Genomic DNA, 14,828 nt, shown 5'->3' with positions numbered 1-14,828 from the left:
GGCGGGACACAGACAGACAGGGAGGCGGGACATAGACAGACAGGCAGGCGGGACATAGACAGACAGGCAGGCGGGACATAGACAGACAGGGAGGCGGGACATAGACAGACAGGGAGGCGGGACATAGACAGACAGGCAGGCGGGACATCGACAGACAGGGAGGCGGGACACAGACAGACAGGGAGGCGGGACATAGACAGACAGGCAGGCGGGACATAGACAGACAGGGAGGCGGGACATAGACAGACAGACAGGGAGGCGGGACATAGACAGACAGGAAGGCGGGACATAGACAGACAGGGAGGCGGGACATAGACAGACAGGGAGGCGGGACATCGACAGACAGGGAGGCGGGACATCGACAGACAGGGAGGCGGGACATCGACAGACAGGGAGGCGGGACATAGACAGTCAGGGAGGCGGGACATCGACAGACAGACAGGGAGGCGGGACATAGACAGACAGACAGGGAGGCGGGACATAGACAGACAGACAGGGAGGCGGGACATAGACAGACTGGGAGGCGGGACATAGACAGACAGGGAGGCGGGACATAGACAGACAGGGAGGCGGGACATAGACAGACAGGGAGGTGGGACATAGACAGACAGGGAGGCGGGACATAGACAGACAGGGAGGCGGGACATCGACAGACAGGGAGGCGGGACATAGACAGACAGGGAGGCGGGACATAGACAGACAGGGAGGCGGGACATAGACAGACAGGGAGGCGGGACATAGACAGACAGGGAGGCGGGACATCGACAGACAGGGAGGCGGGACATAGACAGACAGGGAGGCGGAGGCGGGACATCGACAGACAGGGAGGCGGGACATAGACAGACAGGGAGGCGGGACATAGACAGACAGGGAGGCGGGACATAGACAGCTTCCTCCTTGTGTGACTCCTCCCCCTGCCGCCATGAGGACTGATGATACGCTGCTGTTTAGCATTCAGAGGGATTGGCTGACTGCTCTCCTCCTCTCCCCCCACCCCTCTCTTCTCCCCCACCCCCCTCCCCCTCCCCCTCCCCTCTCCACAGCTCTGCCTCCTAAGCCAGCCAAGCCAGCCACCCCGGTCCCCAACAACGGCTTCAACAACACCACAGCCCTGCAGGACTCTGAGTGGTACTGGGGGGACATCTCCAGGCAAGTCCCCTAGCTCCTACCTCCTACCTCCTAGTCCCTACCTCCTAGCCTCCTACCTCCTAGCTCCTAGCCCCTACCTCCTAGCCTCCTACCTCCTAGCCAGGGTGGTAACCAGGGCGGGAACCATGGTAACCACGGCGGTAACCATGGTAACCAGGGCGGTAACCAGGGTAACCATGGTAACCAGGGCTTGTGTTTCAGGGAGGAGGTGAATGAGAAGCTGAGAGACACGGCTGACGGCACCTTCCTGGTCAGAGACGCTTCCACCAAGATGCACGGAGACTACACCCTCACCCTGAGGTAACCATGGTAACCATACACCCTACACCCTCACCCTGAGGTAACCATGGTAACCACACTAACTTCACCCTCACCCTGAGGTAACCATGGTAACCATGTTAACTACACCCTAACTAACTGTGTGTGAGTGAGGTGTGTGTGTGTGAGTGAGTGTGTGTGTGATAGATCCTGTGTTGTGTAGTTGGACATGGCACCACCAATTCTGCCTCAGTAAAACCCTCTGGTCATTGTTCGCTGACTCACACTTCCTGTTTGATCTCGTCGTCCAATCAGGAAAGGAGGAAACAACAAGCTGATCAAGATCTTCCACCGGGACAGGAAGTACGGCTTCTCTGACCCCCTGACCTTTGGCTCGGTGGTGGAGCTGATCAACTTCTACAGACACGAGTCCCTGGCCCAGTACAACCCCAAGCTGGACGTCCGGCTGCTCTACCCGGTGTCCAAGCTGCAGCAGGTCAGTCTGAACACACGGTCCACCTTTAACTCCCTCCTGAAGCCTCTCTCAGGGTTCCCACGGTCATGAAATTCCTGGAAAAGTTATGGAATTTGAAAAACTATTTTCCAGTCTGGAAAAGTTATGGAATTAACTTAACTGTTTTGGAAAAGTTTTGGAAATATACATTGTGTTTAAAATATGTTCACCGAGCATGTCGCCGGCGACATGGAACGAACACTGTTGTATAATAACTTCGCTCTCGTTCCGCATAGGAACAATAAATTGTATGGTGAAACCTACATTGTAGCTACAAGTAGAGCCCACCCCCGCGTCTAGACCAACCAGAAGTCTCTATATCGACGAGCCAATCGGAGGTTAATGTTTTCATGTAGTGCGATGCCACCTAACTTGCTTGTTCGCTAATGCTACATAATAATGATCGGCAGTAGGTAGATCTTTTTGTATATCACAGCCTATCCATGTGATTTGCAGATTCGTCCTACTTGCTGGCTATCGTATAGCCTATAATAATTAGTTTGTATAGTTCGCGATGCCGTGGTGAGGAGAGAAGACAAGAGATTAAAAACACTGCTGGGGGTCAGTATAGTAATGTGGCCTGGAGAAGGGAGGAGGTTCATTAGTTTTGATGTTCTTATATTCTTATTATTGCTTAGTCCCTTAGCAGGAAATAAATCTGGGCCAGTTGGCTTCAAAAGGACCATTGTTTAGTTTCTGTCCACAGTCTAGCTGCACCTGCAGACCAGAATGCACCATGTCCTCCACAGGGCTTTCAGACACATACAAAGAAATGAATAAGAAACTGCTTTGAAATGTGAATTCTGTCCAAAAACGTCTGTGAACTGAGCTAACAGTTTTGTCTATAGTTATATACTTGTGTGGAGTGTTTTATTTTAGTGTATTTATACCTAAGGCCTCATAGAACAATTTTCAACATCCAAAAGTCTTCTATCTCATGCTGTACAGTTTGTAATCAATACATATTGTAAAGTTTTAGAACTGTTTTTTGTTTTATTTTGTATGTTGCTTTTGTGGTCATTTTGAAATACACATAGTCTCCTAAAATTATATATGATAACATACCACAAAAGAGCATTTTGCGCTGAATACAATGATATGCAACACTTGATAGTTCCATTTGGGATTACATAAGCTTATTACAAATTAAAATTGGGAAAATAGAACAATAGACCCCTGGGGGCAGTGTCTAGATCCCAGACAAATGGTTGCTCACAAAGAGCAGTGTGTGATCAAAATGAAAAGAGTCCTGCAAACCCTTGTCACTGCAAATCAAGTGAATGAGTCAGTGTGTGATGATGTCTTGAGAGAGTACAGGGCGTTCTGTGATTTTGCTCTGGTCACTCCAGGTTTCAGAGAATTTTCCCCCACCTCAGATAGAGTGGATACTCTGTTTCATGAGACCATGGGTTCTAGCACTGAATTCAAAAGACTTTGGGATGTGGTGAAGGTGCTTCTTGTGATGTCCCATGGACAGGCAAGTGTGGAGAGGGGTTTCTCTGTCAATAAAGAAGTTGAGGTAGAGAATCTGAAGGAACAGACCTTGGTGGCCCAGAGACTCATTATCGACCACATTAGGGCAGTTGGAGGAGTGTGTGAAGTTCCGATCACAAAAGAACTGCTTATATCAGCTGCAGGTGCAAGGCAGAAGTATTGTACCTACCTTGATGAGCAAAAGAGAGAGAGAAATAGAAAGACTCTTGACATGAAAAGAAAATCTCTCATGGATGAACTGGGTGAACTGAAAAAAAAGAGAGCTAGAGTTGAGGCTGATGCCAACGCCCTGGAGAAAGCTGCAGATGAATATGCAAACAAGGCAGAGACCACTAGCAAACTAACCTTCATTGCAAAGTCTAACAGCCTGCGCCGTTCAGCCAAAGAAAAGAAAGCAAGTCTTCTGGACATTGAAAAGCAAATCGATGAGAAACTAAAAGAAATGAAGAGTGAGTAGACACAGTTTAGTACCAAACAGCAACGAAAGCAGGAGACACTCGGTAGTCATTGTATGTGCATACACATTGTTAAAACTAAAGCAAGTATATCTGTCGCATTCCACTTATGTTTTATACTGTTATGTTGAGTGATTTGTCATGGTAGGCCATGGTGGTTTTTCCTGTTCATTACAGCCTACAGTAGCCTAGCCCTTGTTAGTATACGTGCGGTTCCAGATTCCATGTTCCAGGTTTTAGTCTCAGATTGTTGTGTAGCCTAATGCTGTATGAGGCATTGATTGCTCTTGTACCAGACTGTAATTTATTCTATTTTATTGATATATGATATTGATTGATTGACATGTGAGCTACTGAAGTGAACAATTATTTGTAATTGTTGAATATCTGATTGTCTTGAATATATTAAATGCCATCTGTTTAGTAGTAAAGTAAATTTATTCCAGTAATTCAATTCAAAAAGTGAAACTCATATAATAGGCTATAGATTCATTACACACAAAGTGACATATTGCAAGCCTTTATTTCTTGTAATTGTGATGATTATGGCTTACAGCTCATGAAAACGAATGAGCTGTAAGTTGTCTGTCAGTATCTCAGAAAAATTAGAATGATAAAACAAAAAATGTAATACAGAAATGTCGGCCTTCTGAAAAGTATGTTCATTTGGTCGGGGCTGGAGGAAGAGCGGAGAGGCACAGAATCCAAGTCATTTTCCACGATATTCTAATTTATTGCACTGCACCTGTATGGGTGCCATCGACTCCAACGCCATTGCGCAATGCCCCAGGATAGGTGGTAATGTTGGATAGACACAACTTCCCTTACATTAACCATGCTACACTGCTGAGGCTCATTATTGCGCTCTATAAACTAAGTCATGGAAATTAGGTAAAATATTATGGAAAAGTTATGGAAAAGTTTTGGAAAATCATTGGTGAAAAAGTGTGGGAACCCTGCTCTCTGAACCCTCTCTACCCACCCCCCCCTGTACACGCTTTACTACACCTTAACACGCTTTACTGCATCTGAACTGTCCCTCCTGAACCCTCTCTGTCCCTTCTACCCACCCCCCCCTGTACACGCTTTACTACACCTTAACACGCTTGACTGCATCTGAACTGTCCCTCCTGAACCCTCTCTGTCCCTTCTACCCACCCCCCCCCCCCCCCCCCTGTACACGCTTTACTACACCTTAACACGCTTTACTGCATCTGAACTGTCCCTCCTGAACCCTCTCTGTCCCTTCTACCCACCCACAGTGCACGCTTTACTGCACCTTAACACGATGATGTTGTTGATGTTGTTGATGTTGTTGTTGTTGTTGATGTTATTGTTGTTATTGATGTTGTTGTTGTTATTGATGTTGTTGTTGTTATTGATGTTGTTGTTATTGATGTTGTTGTTGATGTTGTTGATGTTGTTGATGTTGTTGTTATTGATGTTGTTGTTGTTATTGATGTTGTTGTTGTTATTGATGTTGTTGTTGATGTTGTTGTTGTTGATGTTGTTGTTATTGATGTTGTTGTTGTTGCCGCCCTACAGGACCAGGTGGTGAAGGAGGACAGCATCGAGGCGGTGGGTAAGAAGCTGCATGAGTACCACCTGCAGTACCAGGAGAAGAACCGCGAGTACGACCGCCTGTACGAGGAGTACACCAGGACGTCCCAGGTCAGCTGGTACACCCACACACCCACTACAACACACCAGGACCTCCCAGGTCAGCTGGTACACCCACACACCCACTACAACACACCAGGACCTCCCAGGTCAGCTGGTACACCCACACACCCACTACAACACACCAGGACCTCCCAGGTCAGCTGGTACACCCACACACCCACTACAACACACCAGGACCTCCCAGGTCAGCTGGTACACCCACACACCCACTACAACACACCAGGACCTCCCAGGTCAGCTGGTACACCCACACACCCACTACAACACACCAGGACCTCCCAGGTACACCCACACACCCACTACAAACTTGATCTGTTATACAAAAACACTATCGTCACAGTAGTGACCTCATAAAGAGGAAGTGCAGTGGCAAGAGGGGGGAACCAAACTCCACGACGGGAAGAAACCATGAGAGGAACCAGCCTCTGTGCTGCTGTGTGTAGTACGTGTGTGTAGTACGTGTGTGTAGTACGTGTGTGTAGTACGTGTGTGTAGTATGTGTGTGTAGTACGTGTGTGTAGTATGTGTGTGTAGTAGTACGCAGTGTTTCCTCCAGGATTTTTCACATTAGTGGCGGAGCGGCCCTCTTTCAAAAAAAAAAACGCGTGCACGCGCATAAAACGTGCACTGGCGCTCAAAACAAAGGCGTAATTTCACCAAAAACTAGAGGGTGGCAACAATTATAATTTCTTAAATAGCGGTTAAGTCATTAAAGCCGAGCAGGTGATTTTATATAGAAGGTGATTAAATACCAATATATCCTACAGCTGCAGTGGAACATGCGGAACGCGCATTACACACACACACACACACACACACACACACACACAGAAAGATCAATACGATGACAGCAGTGGTGTAGTCTAGGTGACACGCAGGACTACGCCGTATACCCACTAGGAAAGGCCAAGGATTTCCATATACCCACTTAAACGTGTGTGAGGATACGTAACGGCGTTTTGTGACAACTTTCACTTTCATTCATAAAATTCACCCCATCTGTGTTACAAAGCACTTGAATCTTGGACCATTGGGACTGACTATAGCTCATATACCATCAACGGGGGGAGATGCGACCTGAAATATGACAAAATGCAGCACTATCATGCACAGATCAGCCTTATAACATGTAATGTTATATATATAACGTTAGACAGGGAGCGCAGATGTATTTTTATGAACGATATGAGGCTGGGAGGGAAAAATCACAGTATACCCACTAGAAAAAACTAGACTACACCACTGAAGTAGGCCTACGTGAGAGTACACGCACAAAACCGGCTAACGTTACTCATTAACTGTTTACACAAGTAAAATCACAGTGTGACAGTCAGATGGAGCATTCGGTAAACAACAACAGCAAGGTAATGCATCAGCTGAGTTAAAGAAAACAAACTCTTACCTTTGAGGACACCAACATGAGCCCTGCTTACCTGTACCTCCGCCGTTCTGTTCGTGATGATTTTAGAGGCAATAGATTATTTTTGCCCCGCGCATAATTGCTATGAATAGGTCGAAGCTAGGTGCTTGCACGTTAGGTGCGAGAATGCTTGGTTAACCCATTAGTAATGGCATTAGCGGGAACATTATTTGTTTCACAAAATAGGCTGATTTAGTTGACCATGAACATCAGAGACATACATTACGAATGTTCATTTAAAATACTCTATAGTGAGCACTGGTATAAGAACATGAACCAGAGAACAGCAGTAAATGCAATAACCCACAGTCGTCGCTGATGATGTTGCATTTTCGATTAGGATACGGGATTAAAGGCACCGGCGACGGGAGAAGAGAGAAATCCAAATGTCCCGCTAAATTCGGACCAATCACAAAACTGTTTTGAAAGCGCGTCGCCTCGCGCCGCGCGCCTGTTGAGAGATTCCGTCTCGATTGCAGTGCGAACACAAACGACGAGGTTAATTGCAACATTGTAACATATTGTAAATAACTACGCCCTAAATCGTAACGAAATGTTGGTCTGGAAGCGGCCTAAATCTAGCTTCAATCTGCTTTTTTTCTGTTCTCCGGTCATAATAACTCGCTGCCTTTCTGCGCAGCCTGAATCAAAGTGGACTGTCTGAATCAATTAGTGGCGGAGGAAATTCATTCGTGGCGGCCCGCCACGAATAAATGCATATAGAGGAAACACTGAGTATGTGTGTGTAGTACGTGTGTGTAGTATGTGTGTGTAGTAGTACGTGTGTGTAGTACGTGTGTGTAGTACGTGTGTGTAGTACGTGGTCGTAACCCTGTGTGTGTGTGTGTCCTCAGGAGATCCAGATGAAGAGGACGGCCATCGAGGCGTAACCCTGTGTGTGTGTGTGTCCTCAGGAGATCCAGATGAAGAGGACAGCCATCGAGGCGTAACCCTGTGTGTGTGTGTGTCCTCAGGAGATCCAGATGAAGAGGACAGCCATCGAGGCGTAACCCTGTGTGTGTGTGTGTCCTCAGGAGATCCAGATGAAGAGGACAGCCATCGAGGCGTTCAACGAGACCATCAAGATCTTCGAAGAGCAGTGTCAGACGCAGGAGCGCTTCAGCAAGGAGGCCATCGACAAGTTCAGGAGGGAGGGGAACGACAAGGAGATCCAGAGGTAACCGCGGAAACCACAACCGTGGAAACGACAACCATGGAAACGACGTGTTGGTTTTGGCAGGCTGTTTTACATTTACAGTCTTTAGACGAAAAGACGTAGTCTTTAGACAAAGATGCAGGTTAGTTTTAGTCATTTTGATCCTTCTTAGCTTAAGTTGACGAAAACCGAAAACGTTTGAGTGTAGTTGTTTAGTCAAAACAAAAACTCGACTTTCCGTCGATGACTAAAACGTTTTCGGGTTTTCGTCAACTAAAACTAAGAATGATCAAAATGACTAAACGTGACTAAAACTAACGTGCATCTTTGTCTAAAGCCAAAGACTAAATGTAAAAAAAAAACGTCAAGACTGCATGGAAACACGGACACGTTTATCCGTTCAGGGTTCCACAGTAACGGTTGCCTGATTGCCCGGAGGAAGTAAAACATTCGTCGGGTTTGTTTGCGTGAGCCCGACGACGCTGCTGATCCTGGATCTGTTTACCTGTGTGCAGGAAGAACAACAGACGGCGCAGGCGCCAGACCAGACTAGATGATGGTGGAGTGAAGATATCATCAAAGCGTTCGGGTGATCGACAGGCACGAACGCTTTGATAATATCTTCACTCCACCGTCATCTAGTCTGGTCTGGCGCCTGCGCCGTCTGTTGTTCTTCCTGCAACACCGATACACAGATCCAGGATCCAGCAGCGTCGTCGGGCTCGCGCAAACAAACCCGGCGGTTTTTCTACTTCCTCCGGGCAATCAGACAACCGTTACTGTCCAACCCTGCCGTCTAGTCCTGAGGCGTCACAGCGAGCCCCGCGGCGTGGTGCTACGAGTCTGTCGGACAGATATTTACGTCTATTAAACATAAATAAAAATAAATAAAAAACCTTATAATGTTCCATTAAATGTAGACTTTCATTCCAGAACTAGGATGGAAGAGAAACCGTCTCAAACATCTCACAACATAACAGACTTTGTTCCCACCTCTAAGGATCATGGGTAACTATGACAAGCTGAAGTCGCGGATCAGCGAGATCGTGGACAGCAAGCGCCACCTGGAGGAGGACCTGAAGAAGCAGGCGGCCGACTATCGGGAGATCGACAAGAAGATGAACAGCATCAAACCTGACCTCATCCAGCTACGCAAGACCCGGGACCAGTATCTGATGTAAGACCCCCCTGACTCTGACTCTGACTAACCCTGACTAACCCTGCCTCTAACCCTGCCTCTAACCTAAGCCTGACCCTAACCCCCTGTCTGTGATTGGTCCTCAGGGGCGTGTCTCTAACTCTAACCCTGTCTGTGATTGGTCCTCAGGGCGTGTCTCTAACTCTAACCCTGTCTGTGATTGGTCCTCAGGTGGCTGACCCATAAGGGCGTGCGGCAGAAGAAACTCAACGAGTGGCTCGGGATCAAGAACGAGAACCCAGAGGAGTAAGTTACCATCTCCTCCTCCTCCCCCCTCTCTCTCTCTCTCTCTCTCTCTCTCCTTCTCTCTCTCTCTGTCTGTCTGTTTCTCTCTCTGTCTCCTTCCCTCCTCTCTCTCTCTCTCCTCCTCCCCCTCCCTCTCTCTCTCTCCTCCTCTCCCCCCCTCTTTCTCCTCCTCTCTCCTCTCTCTCTCTCTCTGTCCTTCCCTCTCTCTCTCTCCTTCCCCCCCCTCTCTCCTCCTCTCCCCCCCCTCTCTCTCCTCCTCTCCCCCCCCTCTCTCTCTCCTCCTCTCCCCCCCCCTCTCTCTCTCCTCCTCTCTCCCCCCCCCCCCCTCCTCCTCTCTCCTTCTCCCTCTCGTGTTCCAGTGGTGTGTATTCCGTGGCGGTGTGATGCTAACGATGCGTCCTGTGTGTATTGCAGTGAGTACTCCATGGTGGAGGACGAGGAGGACCTGCCCCACCACGACGAGCGGGCCTGGAGGCTGGGCAGCATCAACCGGCCCCAGGCCGAGGCCCTGCTGAGGGGCAGGAAGGACGGCACCTTCCTCATCAGAGACAGCAGCAAGCCCGGCTGCTACGCCTGCAGCGTGGTGTACGTTAAGCCTTAGCCTAGGCGGAGTCTCTCTGTCTCTGTCTCTCTCTCTCTCTGTACGTTAGCCTAGCCTAGCTCCTCTCTCTCTCTCCGTTTGTCTCTCTCTCTGTTTGTCTCTCTGTCTCTCTCTCTCTGTTTGTCTCTCTGTCTCTCTCTCTGTGTGTCTCTCTCTCTGTCTCTCTCTCTGTCTCTCTCTCTGTCTCTTTCTCTCTGTGTCTCTCTCTGTCTCTCTGTCTCTGTCTCTCTCTGTTTGTCTCTCTCTTTGTGTGTCTCTCTCTCTGTCTCTCTCTCTCTCTGTGTCTCTCTCTGTCTCTCTCTCTGTGTCTCTCTCTCTCTCTGTTTGTCTCTCTGTCTCTCTCTCTGTTTGTCTCTCTGTCTCTCTGTTTGTCTCTGTCTCTCTCTCTGTGTGTGTCTCTCTCTCTGTCTCTCTCTCTGTGTCTCTCTCTCTCTTTCTTTCTCTCTTTCTTTCTCTCCCTCCTTCTCCCCCTCTCTTGTACGTACGTTAGTGCGCCTACCCCATAGGGGCCCATCATTCTGACATTTAGATGTATACATTTATATTTTAGGCATTTATTCGAAGCGAGTTACAACAAATACAAATAACTAAGTAAGTGAATCACCTGTCCACCAGTCGTAGCAGGAAAAGGTCATCTATGCTCAGGCCAGGGGCCATTGGCAGCCGTCGTGCTAGAAGAAGGAAGACGATTTTTTTTTCTTTTTTGATTTTTTCCCCCCCCACATATGACACCGGGGAAACAGTACAGGGGGGTAGTAGATGTCTCAGGAGACACAGTGCTGGGGGGGTAGTAGATGTCTCAGGAGACACAGTGCTGGGGGGTAGTAGATGTCTCAGGAGACACAGTGCTGGGGGGGTAGTAGATGTCTCAGGAGACACAGTGCTGGGGGGGTAGTAGATGTCTCAGGAGACACAGTGCTGGGGGGGTAGTAGATGTCTCAGGAGACACAGTATGGGGGTAGTAGATGTCTCAGGAGACACAGTGCTGGGGGGTAGTAGATGTCTCAGGAGACACAGTGCTGGGGGGTAGTAGATGTCTCAGGAGACACAGTGCTGGGGGGTAGTAGATGTCTCAGGAGACACAGTGCTGGGAGGTAGTAGATGTCTCAGGAGACACAGTGCTGGGAGGTAGTAGATGTCTCAGGAGACACAGTGCTGGGGGGTAGTAGATGTCTCAGGAGACACAGTGCTGGGAGGTAGTAGATGTCTCAGGAGACACAGTGCTGGGGGGTAGTAGATGTCTCAGGAGGAGACACAGTGCTGGGGAGTAGTAGATGTCTCAGGAGACACAGTGCTGGGGGGTAGTAGATGTCTCAGGAGACACAGTGCTGGGGGGTAGTAGATGTCTCAGGAGACACAGTGCTGGGAGGTAGTAGATGTCTCAGGAGACACAGTGCTGGGGGGTAGTAGATGTCTCGGGAGAAACTGTTTAGGTGTAGCCTGAAGAGATGGAGGTCTTCAGGAGGGACAGAGATGAGACGAGATGGAGGTGGAGCATGACGTGGCTAACCTGTTAGTGAAGTTAAGGACCAGATTCAGATATAACCTCCTATAACCCTCCTCTACTCCACCTACTTTACAGACTGAGCCAAACAACCTTTCGACACGTTTTATTGTGATTTTCTCCTGGCGACATCTGGCCACGGTCCCACACACCTCTCAGGGCCTCCGTTCTTAGTTGTTTTTGAGAAGCCAGGAAGCAGAGTCCAATTCTTAGGCTTCGGTTCCTGACATTGCAGCACAAGACAATAACAATACCTACGTACGTAGGATGACTATTTAAAAAAACCTAAAAAGAGGAAATACGATGTTTTCAATCTGATTTGGATTACGTGTTATCATTTTGACTTTATGGATTGTAGGAGTTGTTAGAAAGACAAGCTATTAGATTAAGTTCTTCTTCTTCTGCCCCCCCCTCCCCTCCTCTCTCCTCTTTCCTCCTCTCTCCTCCCCTCCTCTCTCCTCTCCTCCCCTCCTCTCCTTCTTTAATAAATAAACCAAATATTTAAATGGCTGCCTTCTTCTTCTTCTTCTGTCCCCCTCCTCTCCTCCCCTCCTCTCCTCTCCCCTCTCCTCCCCTCCCCTCCCCTCTCCTCCCCTCCTCTCCTTCTTTAATAAATAAACCAAATATTTAAATGGCTGCCTTCTTCTTCTTCTTCTGTCCCCCTCCTCTCCTCCCCTCCTCCTCCCCCTCCCCCTCCCCCCTCCTCCCCCTCCCCTCCTCTCCTCTCCTCCTCTCCTCTCTCCTCCCTCTTCTTAATTAAATAAACCAAACATTTAACTGTCTCCCCCTCCTCCTCCTCTCTCCTCCCCTCCTCCTCCTCCCCCTCCTCCTCCCCCTCCTCCTCCCCCTCCCCCTCCCCCTCCTCCTCCTCCTCCCCCTCCCCTCCTCTCCTCTCCTCTCTCCTCCCTCTTCTTAATTAAATAAACCAAACATTTAACTGTCTCCCCCTCCTCCTCCTCCTCCCCCTCCCCCTCCCCTCCTCCTCCTCTCTCCTCCTCCTCTCCAGGGTGGAAGGCGAGGTGAAGCACTGCGTGATCAACAAGTCTCACACCGGCTACGGGTTTGCGGAGCCCTACAACCTGTACGGCTCCCTGAAGGAGCTGGTGCTCCACTACCAGCACACCTCTCTGGTGCAGCACAACGACTCGCTCAACGTCACGCTGGCCCACCCCGTGTACCCCGCTGGGCACCAGAGGAGGTGATACACCCCCCACCCCGTCTACCCTGTCTACCCCCCCCCACCCCGTCTACCCTGTCTACCCCCCCCCCACCCTGTCTACTGCCACCAGAGGCTAGTAGTCAGAGTTTCCTAGGAGCGATTGAATGCACCATCAGACGTCAGCATGGATAGCCAATGGACTACAAAGATGGATGATGTAAGGACTACAAAGAGGGATGATTGATGGATGATGGACAGTGGACTAACTACGATGATGGATTATGTAAGGACTACAAAGATGGATGATGTAAGAACTACAAAGATGGATGATGTAAGGACTACAAAGATGGACAATCACGAGCACTCCTCTCAGGAAGGCTCCTGCCAGGGATGATGTGGGAGCGGAGGAAGGGAGGAAGCTGTCGGACGACAGTTTTAAAGAAAGAAACAAAAACAGGAACAGCCTTGTTATCATTACGGTGCTTATTTCAACTGTTTTCAAAGCTTTTTTTCTTTTCTTTTCTTCGGATAGTTAAACAGTGGTTATACGTCTGTGTGTATGTGTGTGCGTAGTGCTTAAGTGTGTGTGTGTGTGTGTGTTTTCTTGTGTGTGAATGGAACAGAGACCAAGCCTGGACAGGGAGTTGAGTTGTGGCGTAGCGTGCGGTAGAGGCATATCAGCAGAGGCAACGCTCTGCATTTGAATAAACTTTATCTGCAGGTAAACGGACGACCACAAAGGGTTGTTGGTGACATTTCGTGACGTTAGAATTATAAGGTTCTCCATCTCCGTTTTTGTCCAAATTGAGTTTTTTTGGACATAATCTGATCCATTAGGTGTTTATTAATGCCTGCTGTGTGGTGTTATTTTTTAAAATGTTTAACATTTTTGAGTTAGTAGTAATTCATAAAATACAAAGGTTCCATCTCACAAAACATAATGGAATGTAAAAACTTTGACGCTCAATATCTCTGAACTGCCCTAAACGGAGACGGAACCTTATAGTTCTAAGCTCACGATTTCCCAAATGTTGTTCTCCAGAAGACGAGATGTTTCTGCCCCTCGTAGAGGAGGGGAACACACAGACCTGGTCTGAGATGTGATGCGGTACAACGTTATGTGTAACTAATAATAACACATGTAACTAATATCACACTATTAGGCCTTTCAGTACTAACATCTTTGTTCGACACCCTGAACGAGACGGTGTGAGGTGTGTGGTCGTGCGATGACGTCACTGATGATGTCACTGTCCTCTGACCCTCCTCTAAGTGGTTATTTACCCAAATATATTTTTGCTTTCTGTTTAGTTCTTTAGTATTATGTTGTTTGGCTATTAACATAGCCACTAGTTGGACAACAGGGGAGGCTGGAGGAGGTAGAAATAGGAGGACAACTGTAAGCTCATTGTAATGCATGGAGTGGAATGAGGAACGCCCCTCCAGCCTCCCCTGGGATAGCTGCCAGACTGGACCTCCTCCAGCCTCCCCTGGGATAGCTGCCAGACTGGACCTCCTCCAGCCTCCCCTGGGATAGCTACCAGACTGGACCTCCAGCCTCCAGCCTCCCCTGGGATAGCTGCCAGACTGGACCTCCAGCCTCCAGCCTCCCCTGGGATAGCTGCCAGACTGGACCTCCCCCTCCAGCCTCCCCTGGGATAGCTGCCAGACTGGACCTCCAGCGCCCCCTCCAGCCTCCCCTGGGATAGCTGCCAGACTGGACCTCCAGTTGTTGAACTGCGTTCGTCTGTCTGAGTACGTGTGGTGAATCAGTCTACATTTTATGTCAGTGAAATTATGTGAGTTCATTCTTATCAATCTCTTAGATGCATTTTTTTGGGATTTAATTATTTACGTAAAAGACCCCCGGTGCACAGAGGGTGAGGAGGAATTCCAATGCAAGTTATTTTATTTTATGTGATGGTGATGATGATGATGATGATGATGATGATGTGGTGGATGTTTGAAGACCCTAGGCAGGGCAGTGCCGC

The 14,828-nt window shown here is 48.6% G+C and overlaps 1 protein-coding gene across 1 annotated transcript in view; it reads left to right on the top strand.

The window, feature by feature from the left end:
- The window catches only part of LOC308158458 (phosphatidylinositol 3-kinase regulatory subunit alpha-like), a 16,311-nt gene extending 3,281 nt beyond the window's left edge, over positions 1 to 13,030 (top strand). Inside the window, exons 5-13 of the mRNA XM_080532085.1 lie at positions 1,044 to 1,153; positions 1,355 to 1,449; positions 1,723 to 1,903; positions 5,416 to 5,541; positions 8,008 to 8,150; positions 9,130 to 9,306; positions 9,499 to 9,573; positions 9,988 to 10,158; positions 12,685 to 13,030. Of these exons, the coding sequence (XP_080388211.1) occupies positions 1,044 to 1,153; positions 1,355 to 1,449; positions 1,723 to 1,903; positions 5,416 to 5,541; positions 8,008 to 8,150; positions 9,130 to 9,306; positions 9,499 to 9,573; positions 9,988 to 10,158; positions 12,685 to 12,880 (1,274 nt within the window). The 3' untranslated portion in view covers positions 12,881 to 13,030. The remainder of the gene's footprint in view (positions 1 to 1,043; positions 1,154 to 1,354; positions 1,450 to 1,722; positions 1,904 to 5,415; positions 5,542 to 8,007; positions 8,151 to 9,129; positions 9,307 to 9,498; positions 9,574 to 9,987; positions 10,159 to 12,684) is intronic.
- Positions 13,031 to 14,828: the final 1,798 nt, after the last annotated feature.

The sequence above is a fragment of the Nansenia antarctica genome (assembly GCF_963989245.1).
Source record: "Nansenia antarctica genome assembly, chromosome: 5".
NCBI lineage: Eukaryota > Metazoa > Chordata > Actinopteri > Argentiniformes > Microstomatidae > Nansenia > Nansenia antarctica.
The sequence above is the reverse complement of the archived record's forward strand: the minus strand, read 5'-3'. Positions and strand labels throughout refer to the sequence as shown.